A 25,257-nucleotide genomic window follows, 5' to 3' on the forward strand; every position below is an offset into this window, starting at 1 on the left:
TTAGTGGGCTCAAAACGGTTGTTATATGAAGATCGGGGCCCCGGAAAAGAAAAAGCCACAACTCATTTGCTATAGTGGCACATGGCAGGGGAGAAGTACGGGGTAAGAGGGTGGAAAGGATGCGCGGCGCTTCCAATTACCCCTTCGAACTATTTCCAAAATCTGGTTTCGGGAAGTGGGGGCCGGGGCCTTTGATAGCCATATGCGGCCTCCCCGGGCTGCCGACTCGGTAAATAGATATCCTATGCCGCCGAGATGAAGTTAAGTTAACCTTGTTGGTGACTCATCCAAGTCAGACAAACGCAGCGACAGCATGAACAAACCAAACTCGATCATTTAAGCGCAATCCTCCTGCGAAAGGCTTTGCGCTCGGCATATGTATCGGCTCTTGATGAATTACCCCAAGCATCTCTCATATTTAATATCTTTGAATTGAACAGCTTCTAAAGTCATAGCTCGAGACGTTGAATAAAGTTAGTCTGGGGTTTTTATCTGAGCCAAGATAGACGGCAGAAAACGACGAACAACGGATGCGGCTTAAAAACAAAACTATGACGTCTACAATTGACATCGAGGTTGTGCTAAACACCTTGACACTGGAAGAGAAAGTGAGTGGTATTCCAAGACACTCAATTCTCGCTTGGGACCTACATGTGCATTTTCGCTGAAATATTCGCTCAGGTTTCCCTCTTGTCGGGCCAAAGCCTCTTCGAAACTCGCTCGATTCCCGGCAAAGTCCCCTATGTCAAAGTGAGAGCACCACAGCAATCTTCTTATATCTTTGAGCTAAATCTTATGCTTCGCTAGGTGTCGGACGGACCAAATGGAGCCCGCGGGGCAAGCTTTGTCGGGACCAATTCCGCCGCCTGTTTCCCAGCAGCTTGCTGCCTCGCGGCTACTTTCGATGCAAATCTTGCACACCAGGTCGGCGAGGCGTTGGGGGAAGAGGCGCATACTAAAGGGATTCGCTGCTTGCTTGCACCGACCCTATGCAACCACCGGCATCCACTAGGCGGGAGAAATTTTGAAGCTTTCAGTGAGGATGTAAGTTGTGGATCGCGGCAATAAGATTTGAAGGCGGTTCCAGTTACTAACCGATTAATAAGCCCCTTCTAACTGGCCAACTGGCGACCGAGTTAGTTAGGGGTATTCAATCCAAGGGAATCGCGGCGACTATCAAGCACTTTGTTGCTAATGAACAGGAGACGGAACGCATGCGTGTGAACGCCGTAATTGACGAAAGAGCCCTTCGTGAGATATACCTTCGCCCATTCGAAATAGCCATCAAGGAGGCCAGGCCGTGGGCTGTAATGACGGCGTACAACATGCTGAACGGTGAGCATTGCGACTCAAACGAGTTCCTTCTTCAGAAGGTATTGCGGGGCGAATGGGGATGGGATGGTTTAGTGATGAGCGACTGGGGCGGCACCAACTCATCAGCCGGCTCTTTGAACGCCGGAATGAATCTTGAAATGCCGGGGCCAGGGAGACATAGAACCGTTTCAGCCGTGCTGAAAGACATTGAAGAGGGCCGTGTCACCGTCGGTACAGTTGATGATTCTGTCCGTGATCATCTCAGATTTCTGGGGCGAGTTGGGGCCTTCACAGACCCTACAGAACATCCAGAGCAGGCAATTGATAGGGTTGAGCATCGCCAGCTCATACGCGACGTGGGTGCTCGTGGCTCTGTATTACTCAAGAATAACGGAGTCCTGCCACTTTCGAGAGACAAGGTCGCAGGCAAAAGAGTCGCCCTTCTTGGATTTGCAAAGAAAACATTGGCTCATGGTGGAGGAAGTGCTGCCGTCAAGGCCCACTACAAAATCTCCCCTTGGGCGGCCATGCAAGAGGCTATTGGTGACATTGCAGAGCTGTCATATTCGAAAGGCGCGCACACCGAGCGCTTCTTACCTCCGGTAACCGACACGACTGACATTGGTATTCTTACTGGCTTGGACGGCACAACAGGCTGGACACAACTGGTATATGATTCAAAGACTCATGTGCTCGTGTCCACCACCCACGGTCTGCCAATATCAAAGCTTGCGCCGTTTGACCCGAGCGGATATGGCCACATTATAGAGTACGTGGCTGATTTGGTTCCCAAAGAGTCTGGCTCTCATTATTTTGGCACCTCTGGCATCGGGCCTACGCAGACATTTGTCAATGATGACCTGATCTATGAGCAGACGAGCCACACTGCAGACTCAATGGGATTTATATTTGGTCTTCAAGCAGAAGGTGTGGCTTCGTATCCTCTGCTTGCAGGTACGAAGTATCGTTTACGGATTCGAACTCTGCCCTGTCCGGCGGTTCCTGGACTCCAAATGCTGACAGGTCGACCTGGGTTCCGATTCGGAATGTCAGTTGCCGCACAATTCGATGCAGATCTGCTCTCTGAGGCTATTGGTTTAGCTCAAGTTGCTGACTTTGCCGTTGTGTTTACTGGTCACACGGAGCAATGGGAGACAGAAGGCCAAGACCAAGTCTCTTTCAATTTGCCAAAGGACGGTTCGCAAGACGCTTTAGTGTCGGCAGTGGCTTCTGTGAACTGTAACACCATCGTCGTCAACTCCACAGGTGTCCCAGTTGCTATGCCTTGGGTCGAAAATGTAGCAGCGATCGTACAGGCTTGGTTCGGTGGTCAAGAGGCTGGGGCATCAATTGTGGACATTCTGACGGGCGCCGTTAATCCGGAGGGCCGCCTCCCGGTCACTTTTCCTAAGTCTATTGAGGATGCTCCTGCATACGGCAACTTCCCTGGCACTTATGTCGAAAATGATCCCACAGTTTATTATGAAGAAGGCATCTTCGTCGGATATCGCCACTATGACCGTATCCCAAAGACGAAGGTCAACTTCCCTTTTGGATATGGTCTCTCGTACTCAACCTTTGAGTTCGGGGACTTGAAAATTACTCCAAGGCATGATGACTGCTACTCAATTTGCGTCAGCGTCAAAAATACCAGCAAACTCGCCGGTGGTACACTGGTTCAGATATACGCTGGCTTTACAGGAACGGATCCGTACCATCCAATCAAAGCCCTTGTAGCGTTTGCGAAGGTCAGCTTAGAGCCCGGACAATCTCGGACCGTGACTGTGTCTGTGCCGACAAGACACCTAGCATACTTCGACGAGCAATATCGGAAGTGGCTCGTCAGGCCAGGGGAATATATGTTTACTCTCGGTGACTCTGTGGCAAAAGCCATTAAGACCGCTAAGGTTTTTGTGGAGAAAAAGATTGTCTACGAACTATAATAATAGAAGCAAAACCGAGTAGTGGTGCATGTCGCCTTTACTTTTCAGGTTTTGCCAGATAGAGAGGTAAAGTGCTACAGATATATACCATATAATTTGCATGCAATAGTCCCAGCTACGCTTAATAGAACCCTGGAACTTAGCAAAATCTCCTCAACTAGATTTAGGTTCGGCCAAGATTGTGGTAAATAGACCAGTTTCACCCCTGCATTCGCGCACAGTTGTTTCAGTGCTAATGTTGTGCCTAGAGTGATTCAAAGAAAAATGCGCTTCGGATCTTGCACATATTCGATCCCGGAATAATCCATCTTATTAAATGACTCAAAATCGACAGTCCTATAAACGCCTTGACTATTACGCTAGACTACCACCGGCTATTCGGCGAATTGTAGATCTACTTCGAACGCACTAGCACACGACACCAGTACAGGATTGACTCGACAGAACGCAGTCTTTCCATACGTGACCCCTTGTTTCCCGTCACACGATCGCTAACCCTAAGTCCTCATCGCACAGTAGATCCGCCTACCCCCGCTCCTCAGCTTCTCGATGTGCACCGTGCTATTGCACTTACCATGAAACTTAGCGGTGCTAGCGAATATATTAAGAGGGTCATTCGAGATATGGGGGAATTAGATCTTAGAGAATATAGATCAACATATTTAGGACACCTCGCAGACTTACGACTTAGCGGGTGGGTAGATACCTTATCAGTGCATTAGAAATTGGTACGATAAGATTAGCCGTGGAATTCATGCATTTCGTATCTCAGAATATTATCAGAGTTCAAATTATATACAACGTGGCTTACAATAATGCCCGTAAACGCATCCGTTCTATTTAGCCGGAGAGATTAGTCCTAATTCTGCTACCGTAGTAGCGCTATATCACTATAGCTAGGCAGCCTAGGCTAGCGTGCTGCGTGCCGAAAATGTCCCTCCGCGCTTTTCTCCCTCGCACCAACAATATTAACACACCAATCGAGGAACCTACCGAATCCTTACTCTAGATTTTCTTCATAGGTTTAATAATTACGCCGTATAAAGGCCTTGAGCTTAGTAAATAACCTCTTAATATGATTTAAATTAGGGGAATATAGAGGCAGATACACCACACCATCTTTACGCTAGCTTCCGAGAAAATCTGTTTAATTCTGCCTAAGTGACAAAAGGATACGTTGTCTATATCTAGGACGGACTTCGGCTTAGGCCACTTCCTATAGTGCTAGAGAGGGTACTCGATAAAATCCTTAAAGACGGATACGTTAGTTAATCCTTAGAACACTTGAGACAAAACAATGCTATCTTATGCATACGTAGGCAGAATATAATAACGCTAATCACGATAAAACTTCGATACTTAAAAGAGGCGCGGTCGAAAAGCCATATCAACCTGTAGTAACTTGCCGATCTGATTCTATTGCTCGCTGCGTTTAGAAGATCTTGGCAAGTTCCTGCGACCAGAAGGGATCTTCTTCCTTCCTTCACCTCACAATGACCTCTCGGGATGACTCAGCAAAATATCTCCAGACAAATCACGAGCCTGAGAGCCATCAATCACACATACATAGTCAATATCAAACTATCGAACAAACCAAAATATGGATTTCTAATCCACCCAGTGAGCTTCTTGGCAACATGCCTACATCACTGCTCATTCAACCCCCCATATACCACCAGATAGCGAGTCGAACTGTTGGTGTTATTGACAAATCGACAAGACCACCCCCATTGCCAATTACTAGTAGCATGAATGACCTAGTGAAACTGCAGCGGTCCGGGGATATTTGGAGAGACCCAACAGGCGTTCATCAGCCTGTAATCCCACATGCTGCAGTCGAGCCTGGAGAAGACGCGATGAGAGAGATGAATCAGAGTATCAGAATTTTGGTCAGGTCACCGATGACACCCGAACAATGCACGGTGATTGTGATAAGAGCCTATTCTTTGGGGAAAGAGTGCATTCCGCACCGAATACTGAGACTGGAGAGAAGAGAGAGAAGGAAGAAGCACTGGAGGTACGGTGCTTGCCCTCATACCCTTCGGTCTCCGCCAATCAGATCGCCCAAAACTAGCTGGTCTATCTACACACAGTTTCCCAGTGTCACAGTGATGCTATGATTACTCCTGATCGGACCCTAAAGCTACTACAGCATTATCGATACCATCTTGCTCCCTGGGTACGCTCCCGTTCTCGTGAAAGAAGGCGCTAATGGTGGAATACTGATGTTTGTACCAGCTTGATATCAGTGATACGAGCCAGCTTTTCGGAACTCGTGGACTCTATTTGGCGAAACAAACAGAGTCAGCATTCTGTTTGCTGTTAAAGTTGTCCGAGGTATCCTTGAGTAATATAGGGCAACTGAGGGGGTATAGCACCCAAAGGCAGCTTATGACATGTCTTGATCGTGTACAGAGCCCTGATACCTGTCCGGATCGAGAGACGCCCGCACTGATAGCAGTCTTTGAAAGGGCGCTACATTTTATCTCAGATCTGCAGAGAGCGTGGTCACTCGAGAGGCCTGCGAACATCGAATTCCTAAGTACACTCACCCACAATTCCGCAAAGAGCGAACTGATGACCGTGATATGTCAACTTTTTTTACGATTAGGTATGTGGGACTTGATACTCCGCAGTTAATCATTTCTGCTACGATACGGAAACCTGATGGCCTAATTGACGGAGATATAGAATTGAGCGTTTCCATCATGACTGGCACGCCAAAAAACTTTACCTTGTCCTTAGCCCTTTCTAGTAGCCCAACGACCGCCCCGCTATCAAACTTGCTGGGAGAGTCGAATTCGCTTCTTTTAAGCTATTCGCACCAGGTCTTGATGATTCTGGCTCGAGTAGTAGAGATCTGCAACAGCGATAGGGCCTCATTAAAGTCACCCAAGACTTCTACGGCGAGCTCCGTCGATGTGTGGATGCAATTAATAGAGGAACTTGAACTTTGGTACAACAATCGACCCGGCACATTTCATCCGCTTATCGATCTGGAAATTACCGAGTGGACAGAGTCAAACTTCCCATCAATTATTTTCACCAGCGGTGCCGCCGTTTTTGGTAACCAGTTGTACCATACAGCGATGTTGCTGCTCCTCAACGTGTCGAGAGTCCAACCTTCGCAGTTATTTTCATTTCAACTATCACGGTCATGGCATATCCGAAGAATATGCAACATTTCGTTGCATAATGATCGCCCTGAGTGCTGGGATCCTTGCTTGTTGGCCTCCTTCCTTGTCGCGGCGAAAGAGATACGCCAGGAGGAGCAGAGATGCGAAATTCGGCATGGCCTCGCGCAAATCACGAAGCTCACAGGATGGGATGTTAGCAAGAGTACAGGCTGGTTGCAGTGAAGGTGGACGGATTAGGCAAGGGTACGGTGGCGTGGAAGGCCCAAGATAACTAGCCTAGGTCTTGCTTGAAGTAGTGAATACGCTACTTGAACTTGAGCAAAGGCGGTTGCTCCCAATTGACGTGTCTCATTCGCGAGAAATATCTATAGAGAGACCAAATTCGTGTTGAACCTTGCTAGCATGAGAAATCCTGCATTGTAGATCAGGATAAAGACTTCTAAGTGCGCCCCGATCTTCATGTTGAGTTCTCAGAGGATTTTGAGCATGGATCTCATTAATCAAATCCAAATCTGAACTGCTTGAGCACTGGACAAGCTCAACCAACTGATTGAGCGTGTGAAATTCTAGTTTCAACTTGACGCTGTATGCAAACCCTTTAATCGACGTCTGCCACGTATATCTGCCTGTAAACTCAAGCGCCAAGACGCCGATATCCAACACCACCACAATCACGCTCATGGATATCAGCTGCAGAAGCAATCTCCGACAAGCGTTTTTATGCATTTGGCTCAAGGTCCGTTCGAAGCGAACCAGTTTGCTTGTCTCATACATGTAGAGACCTGAGATGATCGATTCTTGAATAAGAAAACCCACAAGATGGACTCTTTCGTACACAGCAAATGGTAGGGTAAAACGAGAGTAGAGTGGAGAGTTGGCTCCATAGCAGACGACTCCGGTTGGTATATGGAGTATGATCGAGTTGATGATTATCATGCATAGTACCGAACGGAGCGTGATATGGTTATGCACCACCAGATGAAGGCGAGAATACAAAACCATCGAGTGACCGGTGACCATCATGCACCAACCCACGAACATAAGGGTAGCATAAAAATATGGTATAAAATTGGCCAGATTGAAGTCCTTGAGGACGAACCCGATAGAGTAAAAGGCAATACCCCATGTCGTAGCGAGTAAGCTCCAGAAATAGAGGCTGCGTCGGCGTCGGAATTTCATGAAGAGCATATATGTCAATTCCAGTACGTTATAGAGGGCGAGCCCAATGAAAGACGTAACAATATAAGTATCCTGGAGTGACAGCTCGGAGCCAAGTCGATTCCCCACATCACTGGGAGACATGGTGTCTGTGGATGTCAAGCCGGGAGAAACAACAAGGGAATCAGTATAACCACTCGAAAAGTCACAGCAGTCATTTCGAAGGGGCTTTTATGTTCGCGTGAAATTCTCAGCCGACAGCATCAAAATTCTGTATTACAGACGCAGCCGACAAGTAAAGGTGAAAATGCTTTGAGCGTTGGATAGAAACCTTGAGCACAAGGTTCCATGGTAGACTTGAACGTCGGAAATTTCCAGGCATTTGTTGGTAACTATAAGCGTGATTTAAATTTGAATTGACATCCAAAGACAAAAAGCACTGGCAATTACATGGAGATCGTTTCGGACACGGTAAGAAAAGGTGTCTCGTCACTTTAGCTATGACTTTTTGTGTGTCTTTGAGCTTTCAAAGGCCGTTCTCGTAGTGAAAGAGGTGAAATCCTAGAGCGAGCGTGGTTGAGCTTTTATGCCAGTATTTTTTCGGGGTCGAACATCTGTACCCAATGTACCATGTCGACTTGTAAATCTCCATCTGCGGGTCACAGTTCAGCTACTAATCGTTAGAAGATAGTTAGGTGCATTGGCTACGGAAGGTAATTTGCGAATTAAAGCGAGCGAAGGGCAAGATATGAACGGGATCGAGTTACTTCACCAAGATGTTGAAGAAGCGTCAAGCTACGGTGTCCTCATAAGGTATTCCGCATTAAAGGGTTTTCTCGCCACACGTAATTACTAGATCACAATGGACGGGTGTTGATAGCAGTCACCACGCTAACACCCTTACTACTGTTTTGTCTTTTTCTTTCAAATGGCTTTTGTATCTTCCGTTAGACCGCCGGTGGACTTCCGAGGCGCGGCACACCGTGCCCCGAATGAACCTGAATGATCTGCCCGAAAGTTGTTTGATAATTCATTGGCAAAGTGCGTAGTCCCGGATGGAAGGTGGTAGCGCGAGCTAGTCTCCAGATGTGGTATGCTTCTGATGTAGCAGGTGCCTCAGGGCATGACATTGTTTGATGACGAAGTTTAACCATCGTCGTGCTCGGCAGTTCATTCAAGACGTACAATTTCTGCACGTATGCGTGGTATGCCTCGAAGATATAGTTAATCAGCTGAGCAAAGTTTTAATTAACATCATAGGAAGGGATTCCGTGGACTTGAGAATTGCGACCGAAGCCATTTTCATTTACTCAGCGCAGATGCGATGCATTCACAGACAGCTGTGGGTAGAGATGGCTTGCATTGCAGTTCCGGCGAGCATGGTTCGTTCAAACTATGCTCGGTAACAGCTGGCCTTGATGTTTCTCTACTTGCGCCTGGACTAGAAAGCTTGAGTTTGACAATCGGCACTCAGAGGTAGCCTTGACATAATTGCTTGTGGTTCCAAGATAATGGCGCAGCGCCGGCGCTTGCGGTTAGATCTACTCAGGCTGTGAGCGGATCAGAATCCACAAGCGAGCGGGTCGATCCACCAGTGTCTCAAATGCCCGAAAAAAGGAAAACGCAAGCGATTGGTCCACTTTCCATTGGGTGGCGTGTAGTTACTCCCCGAATCCATTCTTTAGAGTTATCTCGCAAATTATTGCGGTCTCCCAGACTTAACGAAACTGGGGGGAGCATCCCCGCACCCCGTAACCCCAGATTCTCCAGGCCATTTGCGGTAGCTATAGTATATATCTTTGCACGAGTGCATCTATAAGAAGCTCAGATGTCCTTTTCTTTCGACTTCCTACTACTTCAGAAAAAGCGAAAGTCGATTTCGACTGTCGCCCCTTGTCTTTGATTCATACACGCAAAGTTATCCTGACAACCATGCGCTCTTTTCTTGGAAGAGGAAAGACACTTCAAGCAGGCCTGACAGTATGCTGCTTGATTGCCTTTGTTCTCTTCGGCTATGATCAAGGTGTTTTTGGCGGCATTCTCGAGAATGAAGACTGGTTGAAGCAGTTTAATCATCCATCTGATTCCGAGACGGGCATCATCGTCAGCTGCTATAACCTAGGTTGTTTCGCTGGCTGTATTCGTGCGCGCCCCTACCTTGTCGTCATCAGTCCACGACTGTCTGCTTCGTTGGCTACTTACTGATGATTCCAGTGAACTATATGATCGGTGAAAGGCTTGGACGCCGTCGAACCATATGGCTCGCCATGGCCTTTGTGTTGGTTGGGGCCATATTGCAGACGACAGCCTTCACGGTGCCACATCTCATTGTCGGTCGTTTAGTTACCGGCTGCGGTACCGGCATTAAGACATCAACGGTGCCTATGTTAGTTTTTTGTGCCATTTGGATTCTCGGACCCTCCCCCTTCCCTTCTCTTCTTCTCCGTTCTGTCCCAGTTATTCTGTCTTCATTTGTTCCAAATGACTAACCAGCAATTGCGTATAGGTACCAGGCAGAGCTTTGTGATCAACATAAACGTGGCCGTCTAGTCTCGGCGGAGGTTCTTTTCGTTGGTGTCGGCATAGTGGTTGCCTATTGGTTTGATTTTGGCATGTCCTTTGTCGGAGGCTCAATTGCATGGCGTCTACCAATTGCAGTTCAGATGATCTTTGCAATTGTTGTCGTTGCCCTTGTGCTAGGGCTCCCCGAGTCGCCTCGCTGGCTCTATAAACATGGCAAATCTGCCGAGGCGTTGGACGTCCTTTGCAGGGTATACGACCGCGAGCCCACGGACGAATACATTATTGCCGAGCGTGATGCTATATTGGGTGCCATTGAACTAGAGTCGCGTGAAAATACGTCACGCGGTCTTCTGAGCATTTTCCGCAACGACAGGGTGAAAACCCGACAGCGTGTGATTCTTGCTTGGCTGGTGCAGTTCATGAACCAAGCAGGAGGTATCAACCTTGTTGTCTACTACGCGCCATGTGAGTGAAAATTTCGTTCATGATCGATCTTTTCCTTGCAAATGCGACATATAGCTAACTTGTGACTTTCATAGCTGTCCTCGTCCAGAATGTTGGCCTCTCGCCAAAGCTTGCCCAAATTCTTGGTGGCTGTATTAACATGATGTTCATGTTCGGATCGATCATTCCCTCTTTCTATCTTGACCGTATGGGCCGGAGAAAGACAATGATGGCTGGTTGTGCAGGCCTGAGTTTGTGCATGCTGATGATCTCCGCTCTGTTGTCACGAGGCGATATGCCTAACGGACACACCTACTCATCTGGCGCCGTGGCATTTTTCTTCTTGTACATGCTTATCTTTGGAATGAGCGTGAACTGTGTGCCATGGGTTTATGTGCCGGAAATTTTGCCCCTGGACGCCCGCACTCGTGGTACTGCAGTCGGCATCAGTTCAAACTGGCTGTGGAATTTCACTGTCGTCATGATCACACCGGTGATTATCCGCCGGCTACATTGGAAGGCATACCTTATCTTCATGGTGACAAATGCGCTCTTTGTGCCGGCATTTTACTTCTTCTTCCCAGAAACGAGTAATTTGCGGCTGGAAGATATCGACTACGTTTTCTCCCGTAGTGGGAACCCCGTGAAGAACGCTCAACAGGTTGCCGCTGAACTGAAACAACATGGGCATGTTGTTGACCTTGATGGCAACGGGAACGAGATGAGTTCTTCCCATAGTCACTCTGAGGAGAAAGCGATTCGTGAAGTTAGAAAGGAGGACGTGCAAGTTTAACATGCAGGAAGCCGTGGATGGTCGTCTACAAGCATGATCCGTAACGGAGAAGGGAAGGCGATGCTAGGAAGAAATCGCAGGATAGGGGTGGAGATTCTTGTCTCACGAGTATTTGTATTGTAGCTCTTCTTGAACCTGCTACCATCATAACATTACTTGCTGAAAGTTCTCGGAATAGCCTTGGTTTCCCTCATAGGTAGTTTGACTAGGCCACATCTCCATCACACCCTAGTTCATCTCATCAGTTCCTTGGACTAGGTGCGTATTTGCGTTGGCAACTTTTCGTCTTGCCAGACACACCTTTTCTGGTCAGGATTTGCTGAGTATCAATTCACTGGCTGAATCCTTACATGACCAGTCATCAATGGATAAAGGGAGCAATTAGACTGCCTGGCACCAGTGGCACAGGGAATTATTATTAATAAAGTCGGGAAGTCCGAGGCAGCCTGGTCTGTACAGGCAGGTCGGGGCATGATAGAACACAGGTGGTTGGCAATAGATGCAGCTAAACAAAGCACCAGTTGAGACCAATCTCAATGTATTGCGTATCTTCTCGCGAAGCTAGGTGATACCGTTACTCCATCGAAGGAATTGAATAGACACTGTATTCAGCGACCGAAAATGTAGAAAAGAAGATACAAGGAATGAGTAAGAATAAAAGCTATCTTGGAACGATGCCTGAAGGTGGCTTATTGCTCCCTTTACCTATTCTCTTCTTGTTGTTCTTCTTGTGCTTCCTCATGGAGATCCCTCAGGACCTGACAATCCATACAGACAACACCGCGAAACAAGCATGACCCAGTCCATGTCACCAGCTCGTTTTTTTCAGTATTCAAGTATGTATTACTTGTAGCCCTAAGTCGCTCACCTTTTGCATATAATTTGTTAGCATGTACAGTATGTAGTGGACGCAGTATATTTGAAACTATTGAGTGGGTGCGTGCATCCGACAACTAGTCTGCTCTCGTGCTAGTAAGACAACCAAGCAAACTTTAATAGCCTGTCTGAACAGTCAACTGAGGAGCACATGATCCGCGACGGATCCGGAACCAATTATAAAGTGCTGATTGGCTGGCTAGGTCTATCACGTAAACCTTCGGTGGGGTCTGCAAGTCTAGCCGCCAAGGTTATGATGCTTCCAGTTGCCTTGAACTTCCCAACCGCTAGGGGTAAATTTTTTGGTATGGTGGTGTGCCGGCGTGCAGTTGCAAGAGTTATGGAAGGTGGCTCGAGCCATTTGCTACAGGGCCAGCGATGTATATAATTAATTTCACATTCCACGCCCACGCAGCTCAGATGAGTCAACTCTTTATTCGGCTCTCGACTTTCAAGTGCTTTTAATTTCCCCAGCCGAAGCAGTGAAATTTAAGACTGCCAGTGATTCTCCGCGTCGCTGTTGCGTGCCCGATCATACAATCTTTAAAACCTCCAGCCTCTCGCTGCAACGATGGGGTTGAAATCTCCCATTCCCCTGCAAGAACTGAAATTCAACGTCCCCGTGCCCTATAAACTGCACGTGGATCGTGACCTGCTCGGTTTGACCAAGCAAAAGCTGGCGCTAGCTCGATATCCAGAGGAGCAGACTGATTTTGCAGAAAGCAACTGGGCGCAAGGTGCCAAAGTCTCTCGAGTCAAGGAGTTGGCCGATTTCTGGAGAGATGAGTATCGGTGGGAAGATGAAGAGGTGCGTTGACACTATGCTCGTGCTAGCAGACGGGTATGTACTGACGTGGACGCACTAGGAACGCTTGAATGCGGTCTTTAATCATTTCATAGTGAAGGTGGATGTCCCCGGCTATGGTTCACTTGTACTACACTATGTCCACCATCGCTCCACGAACACAAACGCGATGCCCCTTCTGTTCTCGCACGGTTGGCCTGGCTCCTTTGTTGAGGCAGCGCGAATTGTTCATCCTCTGACCCAACCTGAGAGTGCAAGTGATCCATCCTTTCATTTCGTTGCCCCTTCCATCCCCGGCTTTGGCTTTTCGCCGGCTCCGACCAAGTCAGGCGTTGGCCCCGAAGTGGTTGCGCGAGCCTACAAGATTCTCATGGCCGATGTCCTGCACTATCCTCGATTCGTGACCCAGGGCGGTGACTTCGGATCTTTCATCACTCGGTCAATCGCCATTCAATTTCCTCAGCTTGTGCGGGGCCAACATCTGAACATGTTCCCAGTGCCTCCTCCCACCTTCACGTCGGCCCCTCTAGCCTATCTCCGGTGGTGCTTCGCTGCGGTAACATACTCAGACTTCGAGCGACGGGCATTGGCAGTGCGTGAAAATTTTGAAAAAGATCAGAGCGGCTATTTGGAGCAGCAAAAGACTCGCCCACAGACTCTAGGATTCGCATTGGGCGACTCGCCGGTTGGCCTATTGGCGTGGTTTGTCGAGAAATTTCACGACTGGGGGGAGGTCTACGAGGAATTCAGTGACACCGATATCATCACTTTGGTGATGATGCACTGGATTCAAGGTGCGACACCTGGGCTGCGTTTCTACCGGGAAGCATTCGGTAGCAGCAAGCGTGAAGCAGAGAAAACATTTGAGACGTACCTGTCGGTACCTACGGGGGTCAGCATGTATACAAAGGAGCAACTACATGTAAGTCAACTACATGACGCGACTCTCTTGGAACTTTTCCCCTCGAGTGGCACTAACAAGGCTTTTACTTAAGTGTCCCCGGGACTGGGCTGCACAGGCAGCAAACATCCAGTACTGGAAAGAGTATGAACGTGGCGGGCATTTTTCGTCCCTGGAACGACCAGACTTGTTTGTGAAGGATGTACGGACGTTCTTTTCGTCTACTACCGTAATGAAATCATTCCATGGGAACTAGGCTGGCAGGGCCGGCATGCCTTGGAGGCCTTCGCACCCCATGGAGTGTTGTTTCTTTGCCTGCGGTATGTAGATACTACAGCGAGGGCAACGGACCGAAAGTCTGAATTCATGTTCAGAGGCATGCGCCTAGACCGGGCGAGGTCGTAGTTTTGATGCAAAGGAACAGTGCATAGATAGAGTGGATATTTTGAGCAATGTAGTTAGCGGGCACCAGACTGTAGGAAGGTGGGCACATCAATTCCACAACTTTTTCCTTCCCTCGTCTCAGTGTTGGTATTCGCTGCGAAATTCACCCTTTTCTCGAAGACTAGGCCCTTGTCACGAACGCGCGTATTATCTCATGCCCTTTTCCTTTCAGCATATCCAACCGCTGTTAGGCTTCGTCTGAAAGCACTTTCATAAGCACTATGTTGAATTTAAGTCAATTTGAGCATTACTAAGGTCAAAGATCACCTTGTAGCGTCGTGTAGACTGTAGACCGACCGACAGGAACGTACAAGCGGCGTCGTATTGTTTAGTAGATAGCTCTTTAATGCTCACAAATCAGGTCGTTATTGTGCTGCGCCGACGAATCATGGCGCTTAGTACACAATTAGCTCGGCAGGTGTCCGCAGCCCCATACCGCTACGCAGCTCAACTGAAGCAAGTGCAACCGCCGTGACGTCATCTGATAGATTCTAAGAGGACGAACTGACAGAACTCGGTGCGATATAATTAGTGCCTCACGAATTTCCCTTTTTACACCTTTTTCCTTACCTGCAAATTCCCTCTTTCTATACCTAGCCGGCTCCATTGACAAATATCAGGATGGCCAAGAATTCCGCCGTCGTTGTGCGTGTAGCCAACGGGAACCAGCCGAGTCTGTCGCAGGAGAATATTGCAATTCCTTCTCCGGAAGCGAATCAGGTGCTTGTTAAAGTATCGCATGTGGCGCAGAACCCGACCGATGGTGCGTCTTTCCCTTGCAGATATCCATAGCCTTTAGCCTGTTAACTTTGAATCGGTCCTCACAGTACAAGCCTTTGACAGCAATGCTTTTGGCGATGGGGCTGTTCTAGGATGCGACTTCGTGGGAGAAGTTGTCGAGTTAGGAAGCCAAGTCACACGATTTGCCAAGGGTGATATTGTGGCTGGCTTGATCTGGGGAGGTGAGTACTCAAGATCAAGGTTTCCGAGTCTCTTGATTCGGATCTCAAGATTGGGGCTGATTTCATGCTCACGGCCTGGTGGATCGTAGGCGAAATTCCCGGATTGGGTGCATACAGTCATTACTGCGTGGCCGATGACAAGATATCATTCTGTCTACCTCGTTCGATCTTGCGTGAGCAGGCGAGCACTGTTCCGTTAGCCGCCGCCACTGCTTGGCTTGCCCTATTTTCTAAAACCTGCCTGGGGATCGAGAGGGTCGGTGCTAAGGGCACCAGCATTCTGGTGTGGGGCGGTAGCTGTAAGTTTGCTTTCGCTTGGATCCCCGACTGGATTATTCGCTGACGGTCTGTAGCGAGCGTGGGCCAGTATGCTATTCAACTCGCTTCCATGTATCGCATAAACGTTGTGACAACCTGCAGCCCGAAGCATTTTGAGTTGGCTCGCTCACTCGGCGCTAAACATGTTTTTGACTACAAGGATCAAGATATCATCCAAAAGATCCAGGCATCTGAGCCAGGAATATTACATGTTTTCGACACGATCGGGAACCCAACTTCATCTACAATTGCCTCTCGTGTTTTCAAAAGCGGAGCCGGGCATCTGTGCACTGTACGCCCGGGCAAGGCCAACACAGAAAATGTCGCTCCTGGAACAAATGTTACAGACGTGCTGGTATGGACTGCCTTCTTAAAAGATCACAGCTACGGTGATTTTAAATGGCCTGTAGGTACCCTCCTTACTAGCATACGCATCTCGAGAGAACGCTATGTCTCCCTCTCTCTAATAACTTGATACGGTTCTCATCATAGTACTACAGGCTTCAAAGGATGATCATGAGCTTGCCAGTGAGCTTTTTGAGAAGCTCCCTGCGTGGTTGGATGATAGAACTCTCCGGCCCAACCAGCCACAGTCCCGAAAGGGGCTGAACAGCGTGCCCGAAGGATTCCAGGAACACAGAGACGGGAAGGTCTCGGCCTTTAAGATTGTCTATGAAATCTGAGCTGCGAAAGGCACAATCCATCGTATCACTCCGGGAGGGTGTTGATCCAAATTTTATTTGGCGTAAAATACAACATGTGGGACGAGCAACAGGGCAAAAGACAAATAAACTTAGTTCTGAATCGTGAAGTCTCTTAGGCACCCACAATATTAGAAGAACTCTTGTCGAGACATGGAGCGGTAACTTACCACCTAGACAGGGGTTATACTGAGTGACCCACTTTTCTTTGCCTTTTGTATAGTAATTTGGTATCTTCGGCATTACGGTTCTCGTAACACCGTGTATCTTCGCCATCTATGGGGTATTTCAACCTGCCCCATCACATTCGTTCTTTCTTCAATCAATCAACCTTCTCATCCAAGATTGGTTCCGCTTGACCTCATCTCGTTGTCTATTCGCCCAACAGGATTACTAGCCCATACTATCTCAGCTTGCTCAGATAACTCTCCTAATACGTTTAATAAGCAAAATAGTGGGACCCGGTGAACTGAGCATTGACTTGAGTCACGTGAAAAAGTGGGGCCAGGTAAGTTGAACTTTCAGGCGAGGTCGGGTTGACCTGTGTTCTGGAACTCACATTCCATAAGAGCGCCCGTGCTTCCGCTACAGCCTGTTGTTGAACAACACCAGTATATTCTGAGAACTCCACGAGATCTTCGGGCTTGAAAAGTTACAACTATCGTCTTCATGCTGATAAGGAAGTGCCCAGCACGAATCTGTGGCTGGCTCTAGTTGACATTGCTGGTGAAAGATCCATTCTAGAGCACTCGTTGTAGTTCTACAAGCTTCTGATTTGTAGTTTCGTGTGCGGTTTCGCAAGTTGTTAGGTTTCTCTGCGGTTAATGTGAGGAAATTCACCTCTCTAGGAGCGTCGCCCCATTCTAGTGGCAGGCCGAGGATGCCCCAGTGGACAGCCATCTCCACCGAACCCCCTTCAAGTTCACTCGAACCGTACTTCGCTGCCTAACTTTGACAAGCTTCAAGCTAGATAAGGAAGTATAGCGTTGCTCTTTGCCATGGAAAGAGATACTAAGAGATGAAGCTGATGCGATAAAGGAGCCACGGTGGCCCAACTTCCACTCAGCAAACAAAATGAAGGTGGGTAGCTTCAAATGTTATGACTTTGAAGCTAGCGGCCGCGACCTACAAGTGCATGCACGGACTTGAGAAACAGGTTTCAAATATAATCATTCAACGGCAGCAAGGTAGCAGCGCCGCTATTACCCAAATCCCCAAAGTCTCCTCAAGTCCAACGCCCGGTCCGAGGTTTTCCAACCGGTCTCACGCTCAATCCGAGCCAGTTGTCTCAGAAGCGCGATTTTCTCTGAGTTATACTCATCTATGTCATCCATCTCCATTAGAGGTACGTGCTGGGTCACTGGCACTCTCCAAGGGGCACCGGCCCACTGGGTCTGTCTTGGTGCGTCGCGGAAACAGATCCCCATCCGGTCCGCAAAGACAGTGCCGGCGATGTAGAGTGGTTGTAGTTGATTTACCCAATTCGAACTATCTCAGTTAGAATCCAATTAGCTCTTTTCTGCCTGTCGCAAAGTGAAAGTACACACTGGGATATATTGGAAGCGGAGATTCCGCCTAGTTCTCGAGCATGCCAAATAGGATCCTACCATTGGAATTAAGGCGTCAGCTTTAAAATGTCTTCATATTTGCGTAGGCAAATCACAGTTCCATCCTCAAACCGTGAACATCAGACAGCGAGAGAAAAGCTCGAGAACACATTGAAACTCACCCGTTCAACGCCTAACGCATTAGCCCGCGCCCCGAGGCAGCCAGTTTGTAGAAGTAAGATACACCCGGCATGATAGAAAGTATTACCACAGTCTGTTTTATCCTTAGCGCGCTTGCAATGAAGAAAGGGGCAGGAGAGCGGACATACTAGCAGATGACCAGGATAATACCACAGTGGGAAACGGATTCGAGCCCCTCGAGCTTTCTCTAAGCAGAGGACAAACTTCTTTGGGCCGGAGGCGTCGCCACTCTTGCAGTGCGTCCCACAGCTTTCCAACAGCCGAATAGTAGACAGGACTGCCATCCTTTTCATAAAGCCTGGCGTCTGCCAACAGGTTCACAATTTGAGCAAAAGTAAGTATCGCGAGATTGCAATAGTCATCAACATTGCCTTTTGCAGCTACTGACGGGATAGAACTATCATCAACCCACGAGTCGGTAGGGATGAGAGTTGTTTTGCCGCTAATATATGCAGCCCAGACATCTATGTATAGGGGAACCAGGTCAGATGAGCGCCTTAAGGTTCGGACTTCGTTTAGTCTTCAGCTCTGCTACGTACCAATTCGGGCAAAGGCCCAAAAACTAGACTTAACGATACCACTGCATGAACCGTTCCATTTCCGATTGTGTAACAGACTGGCGCAACCCTACTCATAGGAAGGCATTGAGTTAGTTCAGAAGTGATGTCCCAGGAGCCGTAGATACAAACCTTTAAGTGACGCCGCCATTCCCATACACATGACGCCATCATCTCATAGACGCAAAGAAGAGTGCAAGTCGCCAATACCGGGGCGCCTGCTTTATCTGGGTCTTGACGGAGTAAGAGCTGAATCGTGTACTGATAGAGCTCCAGAGTCACCGATCGCCGCTGGTCCTGGACAGCATCGTGCTGCCGAGACGCTAGGGCAATAGCTGATGCGAGGAACGGCTTGGAATCCAGCATCTGGTAAATGCTTTTCGAGGTAAAGTGCCTCTCTGAATCGGTGGTCTCGCACCAAGTTCCAGTCTCACTTAGATACAACGACACCAAGCGAGCACACTCTACGTCTGTCACGGGTTTCGAGGGCTCCGGTAATGGCGACGCGTTCCGGGACACAGCCTGCCCCAACGAGAATGGTAACACATACGAGGCAGGACTGACTGCGAACTGCACCGCTGATACCTGATCATTGTATGACAGTCCGCCTACCTCGTGAATCCCACTTACAGTCCCTGTCTGAGGTGATGGCAGGAAGCTTTCATTGGCGGCCTCGTTATCAGGGGTCCTGTCGAGAGTGGTGTCCGGCTGGATAGTGTCATGTGAGATCAGACCAAGTGGGAAATGCACGTTGCCCGAAGGACACAGAGTCGTGTCTATCGCATTTAATGTTGGCTCTTCATCCAAGACGGGTTCTGAATCGGTTGATGAAGATGCATCATGACAGTCCTGATAGCACTTGACTACTTCCTCTGTATCGTCTATAATCTAGACAGGAATTATTGGTTAGAGCTCTTTCTTCCAAAAGCATGGGGGCTAATAGGCTGCTCATCTCGGAGACTGCTTAGGCGCAGACAGATGAAGCCATGGGAAAATGTGCCCATATAATCACTAGCGGCAGCAGCAGCAATGCTGCGGTGGCCAAAGAGAGATAACACGATTAAGCGCAGGAGAGTTGCGAGACACTCACGATTGACGTGGAAGGCTCCAGGGGCGAACTCAGATGATTGCCGCGTGTTTCGTCGGTCGTGGTTTGCCGCCCTCTCTCAATAGCTAGTAGGGTCGCCCTATCGGGAGTCGACAGCCGGAGGCTACGAGAGGGATGGAAGGAGGCCTTTAGGCCCCACTGGCAAATATAACCACGCGTCTCACAGCTTCGACACGTGGGGCGCCTTTCGTCACCTGACTATGTTAGCTGGTTCATTGGCTTAACTGCAAACAACCCAAAGTCTCGTGATACATTTTCTGCGGCGGCTGCGACAAGGCAGACTGCTAATAGCATCAGTTTGCCGCTGTGGATTTTGGTTTTGGAGAGGCACATTACCATCCAGACCGCGTCCTGGTTCGTGTGGAGCGCATCAGATGTCTGCCGAGTTCTCGATTCGGGCTTATCTCGGTAATGGGAGAATAAAACCTCCTCGAAATGCAGAGAGATGTTCAATTGCAGGAAGAGCGGTTGGGGTTGCTATTATGCCAGCGCGCGGGGCGGTGACAGCCCCCATTTACCGTATTACATAACCCAAACCGGGGCGGGCTCCAGAATACGAGGGCCAACGTCCCCCAGATTCGAAAACTGCGGGGCATGACGCCTACGGCGGAGCACTCCCAACCCAGGCAAATGCAAGCGCAGCCGCCGCAGGATAATGAGCGAAGTTGTCACCCCGGAGTTATACTGTTGAATTGCTCCATCGGCAGAGGAGAGCCGGGGAGACGACAGAGAAGGATGAAAACATTTGAAAGCATCAAGATGAAACATAAATAGTTCTCTCCATCCACATATCATTTTGCCTTCGCTCGCCCCAGAAATCATTGTCCAACGTGCCATTCTTTCTCTGAACCCCAGTACTGGAACGCCGACAGCAAGAAAATCGATTCCTGCACTATGAACTCGTCCAAGGAAGTTATCATCATCGGTGGAGGCATCTCCGGTCTCGGTATGGCAGTGCAATTGAAGCGTATGCTTGGGCATGACAATTTTACTATCTATGAGAAATCCGATAACATCGGGGGAACCTGGTGGCACAATCGGTATCCCGGATGCGCTTGCGATATTCCCAGCCACTTCTACTCTTTTAGCTTTGCTTTGAAGCCGGATTGGACGACCATGTATCCGGGACGTGATGAGTTACATGGATGTAAGTTCAAGATGTCAAAAGCTTTCTCTTCCGAGATTCCCATCCTATTTTGACCGCATGTGGCTGACGGAGGCGGAAGATTTCATGTCTGTCGCTGAGGAGTACGAAATCATCCCTCACTGCCGATTCAACGCCATGTGTCTTAACCTGGTCTGGGACTCCACTCGATCTTTGTGGGTGTGTACATTTCAGGACACAATCAGTGGAGAGATGTACACAAGAGAAGCTCCCGTGGTAGTCAGTGCAGTTGGCACACTGGATCGTCCTTTCATTCCTGAAATCGAGGGATCAGAGACGTTCACGGGCAAAACCTTCCACAGTGCGCGTTGGGATGACACTTTGAAACCTCAAGGAAAAGACATTGTCGTCCTGGGTAATGGCGCATCAGCCACCCAGTTTGTTCCCGAGTTGGTGAGGGAGGTTGGCCCAAAAGGAAGTGTCACTCAGTTTGTTCGAAGTGCCCATTGGTGGACGAAAAGAGTAATATTCTCCCTGGCCTTCCATCACTTCCCACGTCGTCCTTACATTGTACTAAATTTTGAGTAGGGAAACCCGAAGTACTCTGAAACTTTTAAGATGATGATGAAATATGTGCCATTTGCAGCTCGTGCGTACCGCTTGCTCTTGGCATGGGAACTGGAGAGCGTGTTTTTCTCATTCCACATGAACGCGAGAGGTAGGGCTATGCGTCAGCAAACTCGAGACGCCACCCATGCCTATATCGAGAATGATGCTCCCTCGAAATATCGTGAGATTTTGAAACCCAACTATGAGCCTGGCTGCAAACGCCGAGTCAACACTGCAACCTACCTCGCTTCGCTGCATTCGCCACAGATGTGCCTGACCAAGGATCGCGTCGTCAAGATCGGTCCAGACCACGTGGTTACCGAAGCAGGAGACCGATACCCTGCAGATGCTATTATTTACGCCACCGGGTTTCTCACTCAGAAGTGGCTCCATCCTATCGAGGTCAAAGGCGTCGGGGAAAGGGACTTGCATCAGATATGGGAGGCGTCTGGCGGTGCCGAGGCCTATAAAGGCACCGTAGTCACTGGTTTCCCGAACTTCTTCATTCTATACGGGCCCAATGCTGCTACTGGTCAGCATTCTGTCATCTTCCATTCGGAATGTCAGATCAACTACTCGTGCCGCCTCCTGCGCAAGGTCTTGGGTGGGCAGGCTGACTCTATCATGGTCAAGCAGATGGCACAGAAGCGCGACCTCACCTGGGTACATAAGAAGCTTCAGGGACTTGTATTCAACAGCGGTTGCCAGAGCTGGTGGATGGACCCCGTCACGAAGAAGAACACGTTCATCTACCCCGACCCCATGTATAAGTACTGGGCGCGCACTATCTTCCCACGCTGGTCAGACTTCGAAGTTAAAGCAAGTCAGCCAAACCACAGTTTCGCCGTGACAATCATTGGAATTGCTTTATCTTTGGGTGCATTGACATGGTCCTTTACCTCGCTCGCGGGTACCGCTAAGATGTTTGAGGAAGCAAGTTGGTTGGCGGGCGGGAAGTGGCTTACGGATTATCTTTGAGTTTGAGAAAGTCAGTAGCTTCCAAGGAGCTTTTGTTATGTGAGAACTTTACTTCTTCCAGCTTTTGCCGAAGGGTCATTAAATAAATCAATAGAAGCGGAAGTCGCACATTGTATATTTCAATCTAAGACTTTCATTTTTCTCGTCAAAATCATGTTTCGTTGTCGTAGCTTTCGATTGAGAAGATCTCACATGTCCTGGATCAGCGGCTTGTTTATATTAGCCTTGCTTCGTAAGTTACAGTGTTTGTCCGATGACCTGCTCTGAGGGTGATCACATGGTCCTATGAAGAAATATTATTGTCCGCAGTCTCTATCGAAGATTACGGGATTTACTTTGCGCTAAATCCCGACGTGCAGGGAGCTTTGGTGGCTAAGACCCAGGAGGGTTAGTGATTGATTGCTTCTGTTTAAAGCTCGTCCTTCGGACTGATGCTCGTTAAATAGCACTGACAACTTTTCTAGAGATTTCTTGTTGACTCTTGAACCACTATCTTCGCTCGCATTGACTACTGTCGGGACGAGCCCGGCCATCACGTCCGTATTTGGAAAGAGGAGCCGGCCATCGTGAGCTTCGAAGTCGATTAAAGTCTATCCATGTCTTGTAATAACCGATCTCACAGTGAATCACCCTAGTTTCATTACGTGATCCCATTTGGATGAGACGAACAATAGGATCTTTATGGCGACTGCGGAAATCCGGCTATTGACAGAACTAGCTATAGCTTCAAATGTGAGTATTCAGTATTTGCCTACTGTCCAACACTTTCACAGTGATGCATCCTGCTCATCAACAACCAACACCTTAACGCTGCCATTCCGCGTATCAGCACAGAGATGCAACGCGTCTTCCGCCTTCACAAGGGGGAACACATGCGAGACAAGCTTCTTCAAGTCCAGAATTCCACCACTCAAGCACTGAATGGCTGATGGCCAGGTATCCCTATAGCGGTTTATGAAACGCAGGTCGATCTGAAGTAATTAGTAACCATCGACATAAGACTTGAGAAATTTTTATAATGACCTACCTCGGCGAGAGAGATGTGCATGAACGGAAGGTTATTCATGGTCGCTTTTCCCACCCCAATAACCATTACTGTACCTCCACGACGAGCCGTATATGCAGCCGTGCATACACTGCTTTCCACGCCGGTGCACTCGAGGACTGTCTCGGGAGCATCATACTCCGAGGCCCCGAACAACGCCCGGAGAGCTTGGGCATTACCAGCAGCGTCCTTATTGAGGTCCACCTGATAGGTCATACAAGAAGGAACTAGCTCTCTAGCAAATGCCAATCGTGAGGGTTCCAAGTCGGTGATAGCAATAGGATGAGCTCCCGAAGCACGAGCTGCGGCCAGTGCAATCAAACCAATAGGCCCAGCGCCGCATACAACAACCCCTCGGCCGAGACTGAGACCCGTCGTCTTAATACCATGCATGACAACCGAGAGAGGCTCGAGAAGAGCACCCTCGGCAAAGCTGACATTATCAGGCAGCTTATGCAACCACTTAGCGGGGTGTATCTTGTAGCGTTGAATTGAGCCGGCGTGGGGGTAAACACCCGCAAATCGAACATCCTCACACAAGTTATACCGACCCTCATTGCACAAGAAGCATTGCTCACAAGGCACTCCGGGCTCCATCGCGACGCGATCACCAGGCTTGAGGTTGGTCACTCCTTCGCCGCACTTCAACACAATCCCCGATGCCTCATGTCCGATAATGCAGTCGTCCTCGAAGATAAGCGATCCAATACGACCGGTCTTCCAGAAATGAATATCTGATCCACAGATACCGGTGGCTTTGATGTGGACAAGGACTTCTCCCTCACGTGGGGCATAGACTGGTGCTTCGACCGATTTGAGCTGGTGGTCGGCAGTAACCTGCAATGATGGATTGGGATGCGAAGTCTTAATGATCAAGCGGTCTCGCGACTTCGTGACGGATCCATCGATAGGGAAGAGCTGATCAACGTGAACAGATGACGCTGCCATTACTAACAAGTTTTGAAATATGAATGTGAGCTCTACGGCCTAATGCACCTCTTAAGTAGTACGCACATTGGTCGATAGCAGCGGCTGCATTCCCAATCCTCGGGGTAGGGACTGCCTAATAGACAGGTGTTCCCTCTTTTCTTCGTCACTTGAATTCTCCAAACGCGCTTCCCGACTAGAATCGAATCGTGGGGAGCGTTACGGCTTGCCTGATTTGGATACGTTCCAAGAGCCTCATGATGGATGACCCACCTGTGCTTCCACTTGCCATTCTTTCCATTAACCTGATCAAGTGTACCGGCTCTGTCAATGGGCAGCCGGCTATGTGAAGACGCGTCCCGGTGAAGGCGTCGGGTTTGGATCATCCTTTGGCTCTATTGTCATGTATCGTCACGACTCAAATTGAAGGGCTCAAACCCCTGCCGTCGGCGCTGCCGTTGGTGCAGAAGTTGTGAAAGCACCATGACCTTGTCCTCAAAGCATTTCATCTGCTTGAAAACCTTTGCAATCAGCCCAGCGGTGGTCACTCTGGAGACGTGAGCTGTACAGCTTGGTGAATACATGATTAGAGCAATCTAGCTGGACTTCATTGCCACTCGCCGAATGTGGCTTCCGCTTATCCACATTGAGTTCCCCTACAGCATGAGTGGTAAACCTAGCCATAGGGAGCGAGGGCTGCAATGAATATATATGAAGCTTCGTATGTTCTGGCTCTCAATTGATCCAACCTGTCCCTACCGCTTGTTGCATTTCATGCCTTGATTGAGGTCACGACCATGTAAAGAATATACACAACAGCTTTTTTTTCGTTAGTTGTGGTGCGAGAGAGGAGGCATAAGA

The 25,257-nt window shown here is 48.8% G+C and overlaps 8 protein-coding genes across 8 annotated transcripts; 5 read left to right on the top strand and 3 right to left on the bottom strand.

The window, feature by feature from the left end:
* Positions 1–551: 551 nt before the first annotated feature.
* N7473_010353 (beta-glucosidase) lies at positions 552–3,257 on the top strand (the record flags this gene model as incomplete). The annotated part of the gene is made up of 4 exons (XM_057156292.1): positions 552–608; positions 682–750; positions 808–1,044; positions 1,107–3,257. The coding sequence occupies 4 exons, from the start codon at positions 552–554 to the stop codon at positions 3,255–3,257; spliced, it is 2,514 nt and encodes an 837-aa protein (XP_057004947.1).
* Positions 3,258–9,484: 6,227 nt separating this feature from the next.
* N7473_010354 (uncharacterized protein) lies at positions 9,485–11,312 on the top strand (the record flags this gene model as incomplete). Its single annotated transcript, XM_057156293.1, has 4 exons — positions 9,485–9,695; positions 9,767–9,938; positions 10,059–10,540; positions 10,615–11,312. The coding sequence occupies 4 exons, from the start codon at positions 9,485–9,487 to the stop codon at positions 11,310–11,312; spliced, it is 1,563 nt and encodes a 520-aa protein (XP_057004948.1).
* A 1,447-nt stretch (positions 11,313–12,759) lies between these two features.
* Positions 12,760–14,150, top strand: N7473_010355 (epoxide hydrolase family protein; the record flags this gene model as incomplete). The annotated part of the gene is made up of 3 exons (XM_057156294.1): positions 12,760–12,996; positions 13,055–13,915; positions 13,989–14,150. 3 exons carry the CDS (start codon positions 12,760–12,762, stop codon positions 14,148–14,150), a joined length of 1,260 nt encoding a protein of 419 aa, XP_057004949.1.
* An 809-nt stretch (positions 14,151–14,959) lies between these two features.
* On the top strand, positions 14,960–16,301 carry N7473_010356 (zinc-binding alcohol dehydrogenase family protein; the record flags this gene model as incomplete). The annotated part of the gene is made up of 5 exons (XM_057156295.1): positions 14,960–15,101; positions 15,166–15,300; positions 15,390–15,599; positions 15,654–16,024; positions 16,119–16,301. The coding sequence occupies 5 exons, from the start codon at positions 14,960–14,962 to the stop codon at positions 16,299–16,301; spliced, it is 1,041 nt and encodes a 346-aa protein (XP_057004950.1).
* A 1,220-nt stretch (positions 16,302–17,521) lies between these two features.
* N7473_010357 (Zn(II)2Cys6 transcription factor) lies at positions 17,522–20,103 on the bottom strand (the record flags this gene model as incomplete). Its single annotated transcript, XM_057156296.1, has 9 exons — positions 17,522–17,807; positions 17,867–17,922; positions 18,049–18,140; positions 18,196–18,531; positions 18,607–18,694; positions 18,757–19,512; positions 19,715–19,926; positions 19,985–20,013; positions 20,069–20,103. 9 exons carry the CDS (start codon positions 20,101–20,103, stop codon positions 17,522–17,524), a joined length of 1,890 nt encoding a protein of 629 aa, XP_057004951.1.
* Positions 20,104–20,626: 523 nt separating this feature from the next.
* N7473_010358 (flavin-containing monooxygenase) lies at positions 20,627–22,424 on the top strand (the record flags this gene model as incomplete). Its single annotated transcript, XM_057156297.1, is given in 3 exon segments — positions 20,627–20,879; positions 20,959–21,407; positions 21,426–22,424. 3 exon segments carry the CDS (start codon positions 20,627–20,629, stop codon positions 22,422–22,424), a joined length of 1,701 nt encoding a protein of 566 aa, XP_057004952.1.
* A 732-nt stretch (positions 22,425–23,156) lies between these two features.
* Positions 23,157–24,417, bottom strand: N7473_010359 (NAD(P)-dependent alcohol dehydrogenase; the record flags this gene model as incomplete). The annotated part of the gene is made up of 2 exons (XM_057156298.1): positions 23,157–23,395; positions 23,452–24,417. 2 exons carry the CDS (start codon positions 24,415–24,417, stop codon positions 23,192–23,194), a joined length of 1,170 nt encoding a protein of 389 aa, XP_057004953.1. The 3' UTR covers positions 23,157–23,191.
* A 380-nt stretch (positions 24,418–24,797) lies between these two features.
* N7473_010360 (uncharacterized protein) lies at positions 24,798–24,980 on the bottom strand (the record flags this gene model as incomplete). Its single annotated transcript, XM_057156299.1, has 1 exon — positions 24,798–24,980. The coding sequence occupies one exon, from the start codon at positions 24,978–24,980 to the stop codon at positions 24,798–24,800; it is 183 nt and encodes a 60-aa protein (XP_057004954.1).
* Between the last annotated feature and the right edge of the window lie 277 nt (positions 24,981–25,257).

Source organism: Penicillium subrubescens (assembly GCF_028828155.1).
Source record: "Penicillium subrubescens strain IBT 31985 chromosome Unknown utg000007l_segment0_segment0, whole genome shotgun sequence".
Taxonomy (NCBI): Eukaryota; Fungi; Ascomycota; class Eurotiomycetes; order Eurotiales; family Aspergillaceae; genus Penicillium; species Penicillium subrubescens.